Raw genomic sequence first — 10,183 nt, forward strand, 5'->3', positions numbered from 1 at the left:
TGACCTCCACATTAGAAATATTACAAGGACTACTTTCTTCCACCTGTGAAATATAGTGAAGATTTGTCCCATCCTGTCTATGGCTGATGCTAGAGCTGGGACTGCGTCTGCGATCCTCCCCAACAGGTCTGTGGTAAGAAAGATCAGCAGATTTTTGCCATGTAGGCATCCGTCAACAACCAAATTAGATTTACCCGAGCTGTAGAATCACATTGTAAATACACAGACCGGATACACACACACACACCGCAGAAAAAACACAGCGACATACTGCTGGGATTGTTGCCCAGGAGCATGTGACTTGTGTCTCTATGACGATCTAGTTATATTATGGTCTGTCTTTCTATGGTGCTTCTACAGATAGAAAAAAAATAGGTGGTTTACTGCAGTCTCACATACTGGTATAATATGTTACTATGCTTTTTCCTCTTAATTCATTTTATTAGTAAACAGAGTGTGCCGCGGCCTCAACTTTATCTAATTTCTGTGTCTTTTAGTGAAGTTTAGGGCTAGTGGCCGGCGATCACCTTAGTATTTCTCTATTTTTCTTGTTTAATGCTGACAAATTATACTGTTATTTGTCTTTCTGATGCCTGATTCTGTTTTTTCTCTCTGTTTAAGGTGCAGCTCCATCCAGAGATGGGTGTGGTATTTGTGCTGGAGACCCTCCTGTCCTGTGCACCAACAGCATTCGTTTTGTGAATTGTTCTGTAACTTGTGTCTGTATCATGGCCCAAGCAGAAGGTCACCCCTTTGAGTCTGGTCTGCTTGAGGTTTCTTCCTCAGAGGGAGTTTTTTCTTGCCACTGTTGCTCTGGGGGTTAGTAAGGTTAGACCTTACTTGTGTGAAGCGCCTTGAGGCAACTCTGTTGTGATTTTGCGTGATAGAAATGAAAATAAAAATTGAAATAGTGTATTTAAGCAGCTAACGTTGGCTGTGCGATCGGACAACAGTGATGTCAAGCAGGCAAACGAGATGCTAAGCTAACACAAAAATTGCGAGCTGCACTGAAATCCCACGACAGCTATTCATACATGAATATCTGAAATACATTTACAAGTTCAGGTAAGAAGGTGTTAAATCAGTTTAGTCGCGTAACAGTTAGTGGTGAGACATGATGCTAATAGCTTTTAAAAAGCAGCTGCTGGTCAGAACATGTGGACAATGGGGTTGGTTCTGCTTCTGGAAGTGTCAGTAGTCAAAGGTCAAAGCTAGCTGGAGAGGTGGGACATCGTGGGAACCATTCTAAGGACTGCGTCGAATGAACCAGATCTCGTTCCTGCGGCGAGGAACTCCAGGGTTCTCATACACTGCGACCATGTAGCTGTCACGGCAAATGTTGTCTGGGTCACCCAGAATCTCCCACAGCAGGGTGATCTGACGGCCAACCGTCTCCTCGGTGGTGGTGCCAAAGAATATTCTGAAACCAATCAGAGAGCAGAGTCCAATCAGGGCAGTGTGCAAAGTGCTACTACCGCCCCCTACAGACTGAGCTCATTACAACATCCTGAAGCATTTTTAAAGCCTAACCAGCAGTGCAAAGTTCCTCTGACTGAGGGCCAAACACTCACCGGGCGATTACCCTGAATGGCTCCCTGTACACGATGCTGATGTCTGGGTCAGTGGGCTGAGGTGGGTCAGCCTGAAACTCAGCCGGCAGGAAGAACGCCGTCACCACGTTCTTCTCAAACGACTTTCCATCCTCCATTATGTTGATGTTGCTGACGACTGGGATGGTCATTCCCAGGTAACGACCTGTGAGAAAAGACCTCTGATAACACAGTGCTAGACCCGACTGACGACCCTGCAGACTGCAAATCGACCCGTAGGCCAGTGCAAAGGCCCCCTGACACGAGCATGTCTTTGATTCACGCAGTAGCACGCACGTCGTCATGACTATTCCACCTGCTGTGATCCCAGCTGGATGCTGTTCTTTGTTCTACCGGCTGCCACGTGCTCTGCGCTGGATGCTGTGTATATACAATAATTATTTTGTGTCGGATTAATAATTTTCCCTGCAAATTGGCCGTTGAAAACGGCTGTAATCACTTCCTGAATCACAGAGGAATGCTCCAGCTTCAGCCGTTCGCGTACGCCTAACAAGCTGCAGAAAGCATTTGAAGCCATCTAAGAAGGTAATTATTTGTCATGTTTACATTGTCATGGCTTGGTAAAAAGGTTGTGTTCTTTCCTTCTTGTGTGCAGCTGTTAGTGTGTTTATAACAGATTTAACTTCTTGTTCTAATCGTTCAGACGAGCTGAGCTCTGATGCGATCTGCTGACGTCACCACTCGCTCTGTTCACTTCTTTACTCCACTTGACGAGCTGCACATCGTGTTGCTGATTACATCGCGCCACGTAGCATGACATTTATGCGTGAAAGATTTTTTTTAAACATTTCAAAATTCTATGTGCACAACAGCACGCACCGGTGACCCTCTGACGTTCAGTCTGCACCCGTTAAAGACGAGTTTACTCTCCAGCATGACACATCGTGACACAAGTTGTGCTAGTGCTGGAGTCAAAGGCATGCTCATGTCAGTGGGCCTTAACAGTATATAATCCCCCCCCCCACACACACACCTGACAGGCAACATTCCTACAGGGCAGCACTGATTAACCCAAACCTTGATAAGGGCCAATCAGGACAGAGTAACCTTTAAACTCTATATTTCGTGGATGTTTTATGGTCCCAGATGAAGCAGTTTGATTGACTGTGAATATTGATATTCTTTCTGTATGTATCTATAACTATCTACAATAGTAACATTTCCTATTCTGAAGTATCTTTAAGTCCCCCTTCCAAATATACTCTACAAATATATGGACCTGATTGACAACCAGAAATACAACCCCTGGCAAAAATGATGGAATCACCGGCCTCGGAGGATGTTCATTCAGTTGTTTAATTTTGTAGAAAAAAAAGCTGATCACAGACATGACACAAAACTAAAGTCATTTCAAATGGCAACTTTCTGGCTTTAAGAAACACTATAAGAAATCAAGAAAAAAAGATTGTGGCAGTCAATAACGGTTACTTTTTTAGACCAAGCAGAGGGAAAAAAATATGGAATCACTCAATTCTGAGGAATAAATTATGGAATCACCCTGTAAATTTCCATCCCCAAAACTAACACCTGCATCAAATCAGATCTGCTCGTTAGTCTGCATCTAAAAAGGAGTGATCACACCTTGGAGAGCTGTTGCACCAAGTGGACTGACATGAATCATGGCTCCAACACGAGAGATGTCAACTGAAACAAAGGAGAGGATTATCAAACTCTTAAAAGAGGGTAAATCATCACGCAATGTTGCAAAAGATGTTGGTTGTTCACAGTCAGCTGTGTCTAAACTCTGGACCAAATACAAACATGGAAAGGTTGTTAAAGGCAAACATACTGGTAGACCAAGGAAGACATCAAAGCATCAAGACACAAAACTTAAAGCAATATGTCTCAAAAATCGAAAATGCACAACAAATCAAATGAGGAACGAATGGGAGGAAACTGGAGTCAACGTCTGTGACCGAACTGTAAGAAACCGCCTAAAGGAAATGGGATTTACATACAGAAAAGCTAAACGAAAGTCATCATTAACACCTAAACAGAAAAAAACAAGGTTACAATGGGCTAAGGAAAAGGAATCGTGGACTGTGGATGACTGGATGAAAGTCATATTCAGTGATGAATCTCGAATCTGCATTGGGCAAGGTGATGATGCTGGAACTTTTGTTTGGTGCCGTTCCAATGAGATTTATAAAGATGACTGCCTGAAGAGAACATGTAAATTTCCACAGTCATTGATGATATGGGGCTGCATGTCAGGTAAAGGCACTGGGGAGATGGCTGTCATTACATCATCAATAAATGCACAAGTTTACGTTGATATTTTGGACACTTTTCTTATCCCATCAATTGAAAGGATGTTTGGGGATGATGAAATCATTTTTCAAGATGATAATGCATCTTGCCATAGAGCAAAAACTGTGAAAACATTCCTTGCAAAAAGACACATAGGGTCAATGTCATGGCCTGCAAATAGTCCGGATCTTAATCCAATTGAAAATCTTTGGTGGAAGTTGAAGAAAATGGTCCATGACAAGGCTCCAACCTGCAAAGCTGATCTGGCAACAGCAATCAGAGAAAGTTGGAGCCAGATTGATGAAGAGTACTGTTTGTCACTCATTAAGTCCATGCCTCAGAGACTGCAAGCTGTTAGAAAAGCCAGAGGTGGTGCAACAAAATACTAGTGATGTGTTGGAGCGTTCTTTTGGTTTTCATGATTCCATAATTTATTCCTCAGAATTGAGTGATTCCATATTTTTTTCCCTCTGCTTGGTCTAAAAAAAAGTAACCGTTACTGACTGCCACAATTATTTTTCCTGATTTCTTATAGTGTTTCTTAAAGCCAGAAAGTTGCCATTTGAAATGACTTTAGTTTTGTGTCATGTCTGTGATCTGCTTTTTTTCTACAAAATTAAACAACTGAATGAACATCCTCCGAGGCCGGAGATTCCATCATTATTGCCAGGGGTTGTATGTGATGTGATGGAAAATACTCCAATTTAGTTTTGCATAAAATATCCAGTGTGTGTATAGAATACATACCATCTTTATTTATAAAGCACTTTACTACAACCAAAGCTGACCCAGTGTGCTGTTCACTAAAACATACAGTTAAAACATTAAGACATATATTTAAACAAGTTAATAAATATAGTGCACACACACACACACACACACACACACACACACACACACACACACACACACACACTAGTATGCAAAGAAACATGTTTAAGAAACATAATGAAAAAGAGGGGCCTATAATGTCTGCCACCTTTCTCAACTCTCTTTTGTACAAACTAGGTCATAAATATAAAGAGTGTCAGACAGGAATCAACAGAATAATATAAATGTAGCATGAAATTGACAAATCTGATTATTTGAAACAGTGTGATTTTCACTGGATGAGCAGCTCGACGGGAAAGAATTAATAAAGATGTGTTCAAATCATTTTTATCCACTAAATAATACAGCAAAGGGGTTTTAGGTTTTAGTAGCATGAAGAATGAGTCAAACTTTAGAGTCCTAACTGGTGTTGAACTACACAGAAACTACATGACCTCACAATAAGTGAAGATCAAATGTATTCAAAAGAGCGACGTCCCTGGAACAGATTCTTCTCCACCATGCAAAAATCACTTTACTTCTTATGATACTGACAGTATGATAATAAACAAACGATACATTTGTTAGTTTTTCAAGACCTAGTATGACAGAAATAGTTTGCTGTAATGAACATTTTACTTATGATTAAGTTTTATCTATTTGTAATCATATAACTATATTCTGCTAGTACTAATGTAATCATGAAATATTATTAATTTGGTGTATTACACAACATGTTTTACTGTAATCTGAAGTTTGACCTAAGTGAGGTGACAACTGACCTCAAGCAAACCCTGAAGGACAAGGTCAATCGCTTATCCCAGGTAATGGGCAAGGCCTATCACTATGTGCATGCCAAATTTGGAGGCAAAATTTCAAAAACTGTGACCAGGAAAGTTTAGTTGAATTTATTGTTTGACCTTCCTCTGACATTGACCTTTGACTTTAAGCTTGTTCCTTTTGTGTACTGAAAGGTACTTTACTTGGGCTGCTATATGTGAAGCTGCAAGAGTCTGTGATGTAAACTGTGAGCTGCACAGCGAGTTAAAGCTCAGGTGGGTAACTGTGTTCAGAAACACTTTTTGTTATTTTGGGTGAAATGGTCCATCAATACAGAAAAATGTATTCAGAAAAAAGGAGAAAAAAAAATCAGACGTCTGTAGAATGGATAAAACTCCAACCAGTGTAAGCCCTGCGGTGCACTCTCAAAAAACCAATCGGATGCCTTCACGTCTCGTTCTTCCTGCTCGCGTCACCAAGCTCAACGTGCACACTCATCTCGTTTCACCAAAGAAGTTCACTTTGGTACAGTGGCAGAGGGAACACAGCCGAAACTACCACTTCCACCGTTACGTTTAACGTCTCACCCCAACAGAAAGCCAAGGAAAAGAAAGCCCGAGACAGAAAAGGCTGCGATGAAAAAGGCTCAGGATGAAGCAAGAGGTCAGACGAGGGTCAACATCAGTGCAGCATTTTCACGGTGGAAACTGAGGGATCTGAAGGGCCTGAAAAGTGACACAGCGGTTACTCTCTTTCTGCTGGACAGGTAATTACTTCTACTTTGGGGGGATTTATTTTCATTGATTGAATAAATCAGAGCAGTCCTTTTGGATGCCATGCAGAATGCTGCTGCATTCAAGTACCACTGGAAATTACAGAACTTTTTTGTTGTTTCAAACTCAGTAGTTGCTTGTGGCAGGAGCATGGCTTTCATTTTATTTTTGGTAAAATAATTCATTGTATCCACACAAAAGAGTAATTCTTTCCTATATAAGGTGCCCAAACCCAGTGAAGCAGACCCCCCCACCCACATAAAAAAAAAAAAAAACAAGCAAACAGGTTGTAATTTCCAATGGTGCATGAACGCAGCAGCAGCAATCTGCGATCTGCGCAGCGTTAAAAGACTGATCAATTTACTCCTCTGATATAGTCAATCACCTTCACACTTATATTTATTCCCCTTTTGACAGTTTTGTGTTATAAATCAATATATATGGCTTAGTAACATAATACAGTGATAGAGCAGCCACCACGACACACAAGCATTTTTTTTTTTTTGTTAGGCCTTGTACACACTCCTGTGATATTTTTGGCTCCTGCGCCTTTCAGTCCAGTTGCTCCTCTGCCCCGCTGATTCCCACAGTCAGATGTTGTGGGGGCGTGGCTTTGGACAGAGCACTGAGGGGGGAGGGGGTGGAACCTAGAGGAGGTGCGACTTTCAAATCTTCCTAGCTCTCTTGGTAGCTCTCCAGGACTACCAACTCTATCTTTAAAGATGAAAAACGCAATAATTACAAACAAAAACAAACATACATACTGACGAACATTTTGACAAGATTTTATTTGGGGTGGGGGGAATCCAGGGTGGGGTGTAAGATATCCCCGGGGGGGGAGTTACCCAAGGGGGGATATAAACTGTTACAGCGGGACTGACGATCCTCCAGACTGCGATGTGAATTAAGGTTTATTTTTTTATTACTTTTTTATCCACTTGGTCATAAAAATGGATTTAGTGGCTCAAATCATGTTTGTGAGGTACTTTACACACTTGACCTCAAAAATATTTTGCCTGATTGTCTGTAAACAGCTGCATTGGCTTTCTTCCACCACCAGGGGTCACAGTGCTGAAAATGATTTAATTTTATTTTACTGGAGCCATAGTCGAGACACATTTAGGAGGTTGAAGGGTAGTAGGAGGAGCTACAGCAGGTCTGTACTGAGTGGACGGGGCTACCTGCTGAGTTCTCCTTGCAGATGAAGCGCATCAGCTTCATGAAGCCTTTGGAGATGCTTTGTTCGTACAGATCTTCTCCTCGACTGATGCACGCCCAGTGTCCCGCCGGATACAGCCGCTCCTCAAAAACCACCTCCCCCATCTGAAAGACACAGGTCCTTACCCAGCATGCAACAGTGCTTCATAGGAAAGAGGGGGGAATAAGAAAACTCAACACTGCGTCTGATCACTTCCTTTCAACAAGTCCAGAAATTAGTTGCTGCTAGTGTGCCCCCTGGTGGGCGGACTTTACCATGCTCAAGTTCAGTGGTGTCCAAAGTGTTCCAGAAAGGACCAACAGGGGGCAGGTTTTCTTTGCAGCAGGTGATTCCTCCAATGAACATCACTTTGAGCAGGTGGGACAAGTTGGTCAAAGAAAACCTGCCCCCTGTTGGTCCTTTGTGGAACACTTTGGACACCACTGCTCTAGTTGAACTCCGCTAACACGTTACCGGTAAAACAGATATCTGCAACCGTAATTCAGCATTAATGTCTGCAAATCATCTGACACAAGGGGGTTATTCCCATTCTAATCCCATTCCATCGTTTGCACAGTTTATTTTCCTGCAAGTAATTCGGTCGGCGAATCATTGTGCGAGGGTGTGGTCGGCTCGTCAAAGCTTACTGTAGCAACAGCGTCTTCATGCCAAACTGGAAATTCTGTGAGGAGACGCACAGATTTCTCCGTCTCATCAGCTGCATTGAATAATTCTGCATCATAATCCACATCAATACTTGCGTATGGTATCTTAAATCTGCGCATTTCGGCATCGTCGTCGCTCTGCCAGTTTCTTTCGCTCTCAGCTGACGGCGCCATTATTGACATCTTCATAGCAACGCAGTCAGCACGGCGTTATACATCAAATGTGAAACGGTTTAATATTTTGCCACCATCAACACGATATTTTATGTCTGAAATCTCACACAATTAAACCGATCAGATTTGCAGAACAAATGTAACTGGATTGGAACTGAGCATATTGATATTTTCACCAGGGGTTCTTATCTCAGGATGATGTGTCACAAACATGGTGAGGAGTCTAAGTTTAGACCCCGCCTCACGCTGGGACAGGCTCCAGCCCCCCGCGACCCTCAACTGGTGTAAGCGGGAGTAGAAAACGGATGGATGTATGAACACGGTGATGGTTGCCATGGTGACCTCATTACCTTCTCATGACGGGTGCTGGGGGCAAATGGCAGCGGCTCCCTCTGTTGGTTGTTGTGGGTCATTTCCTGAATGGGTCCAGTCATCTCTGAAAGACAAAATGGAATCGACGCTCACGGTCCTGAAGTGCCGGGAACTGGTAGCTTGCATAAGACACGCCCACTCATGAAGTCACAGCCAGCTCTCTATAAATTCATGCTGCTTTGAACCAGAACTGACATGCTTTGATTGACAGCTGTGTGGCAGCATCAGGAGGCGGGACCCCCTGCACTGCCATGGTAATTAAATTTGCTAAATTAAGAAATACAGGATGGATGTAGTGATGGAGGACAGACGTTCTACTGTGGCGCCCCCTAATGGAAGCATCCAGAAGGAGAAAGATGCAACAGTTTCAGCACAATTCTCTTTTTACCCAAACAGAATAAACTTGCTCTCGTCCGCCAGAATAAACTTCCTGTTTGTCACTGCAGCTGAATCGGGAGGAAATAAAACATTCAGCCTTCAGAATAAAAGCACAGTCTCACCTGGAGGAATGGACACCTGGTGAGTGCTCGCAACCGCCTGCCAATGAGCCAACAGACGCTCCGCCCCCTCCTCATCCATTGGCTCGGGGTTATCTGTGATGTCATCATTCAGCTGCTCATCATCCAGACTGTCGAGGTCTTCTAAGGAGATGAGTGCCATGGCTGCTGGAGGTGACCTCTGACCCTCAGAATCCACAGGTGGTTTGTTGCTGTGATTAGATCAAGATGAAGCACTGCGATTGGCTGAAACACTCTGACCTCATCAAGGACTGCAGTTTGAATGTGTACTCGGCACAATCAGAGGAAAAACAACAAAACCAGTGCATTTATCTGTTATCTGAAGAACGCGCAGCCGGGTCTGGATCAGAACAAGTGGCCGAATTTTTTTGGATCAAACTCAAAAACTGATCAGGATCACGGAAAGTTGGTTAGCTGGGATTCGGTCTGGTGACCCACTTTCGTCCCATGTGGAACCACCGATGCTGCAGCGGGTCCGCTTCCGAAACAAACGCAGTCGGTTCCGATTCGATTTGTTAGCAGGTGAGGCTAGCTGTTAGCTCGAGCCGCCGTGAGGCGCTTAACATCATCAAAACAGTTCCACAGAATCAGACCCGGTCGGATTCCCTGTCAGGTTTAATCAGGAGCAGTTTCAGACTTACTGGTTCTGGTTCTGGTCGAACCCGTCCCGTGCCACCGCCCGTCTGTCAAGCAACACTTCTTTTGTTGTCAGGCCGATGTCACTTCAAAATAAAAGCTGCCAGCAGCCTGTCATCGCCACGTTGGTTTTATTTTGGAGGGAGGAAAAGCGAATTTTTCCGCCAAGAGCTCGGCTGCGTTCGGATTTGCCTCCTGCTTCCTTTCCTACCCGCTAATCAAAGGAAGGAATGTGAGGATTTCGGGCTCTTTCCACAGATTGATCGTGAACAGCAATAACTGTTTTGTGTGAAGAGTAATTACAACCCCAATTCCAATGAAGTTGGGACGTTGTGTAAAATGTAAATAAAAACAGAATACAATGATTTTCAAATCCTCTTTAACCTATATTCAATTG

The 10,183-nt window shown here is 43.2% G+C and overlaps 1 protein-coding gene across 1 annotated transcript; it reads right to left on the reverse strand.

Moving 5' to 3' along the window:
* Positions 1-795: 795 nt before the first annotated feature.
* On the reverse strand, positions 796-9,891 carry soul4 (heme-binding protein soul4). Its single transcript, XM_034188186.1, has 6 exons — positions 9,792-9,891; positions 9,133-9,341; positions 8,611-8,696; positions 7,405-7,546; positions 1,572-1,755; positions 796-1,420 (listed from the first exon to the last, which is right to left on the reverse strand). Exons 2-6 carry the CDS (start codon positions 9,290-9,292, stop codon positions 1,246-1,248), a joined length of 747 nt encoding a protein of 248 aa, XP_034044077.1. The 5' UTR covers positions 9,293-9,341; positions 9,792-9,891; the 3' UTR covers positions 796-1,245.
* Between the last annotated feature and the right edge of the window lie 292 nt (positions 9,892-10,183).

This window comes from Thalassophryne amazonica, chromosome 15, assembly GCF_902500255.1.
Source record: "Thalassophryne amazonica chromosome 15, fThaAma1.1, whole genome shotgun sequence".
Taxonomy (NCBI): Eukaryota; Metazoa; Chordata; class Actinopteri; order Batrachoidiformes; family Batrachoididae; genus Thalassophryne; species Thalassophryne amazonica.

What these genes read in the sequence shown, in the direction of transcription:
- soul4 (XM_034188186.1), bottom strand. Translation starts at nt 9,292, where the DNA reads ATGGCACTCATCTCCTTAGAAGACCTCGACAGTCTGGATGATGAGCAG. An exon ending in CCAGCACCCGTCATGAGAAG is followed by an intron (nt 7,547 to 8,610) that starts GTAATGAGGTCA and finishes TGTGTCTTTCAG; the next exon opens with ATGGGGGAGGTGGTTTTTGA. An exon ending in CTGCAAGGAGAACTCAGCAG is followed by an intron (nt 1,756 to 7,404) that starts GTAGCCCCGTCC and finishes CTTTTCTCACAG; the next exon opens with GTCGTTACCTGGGAATGACC.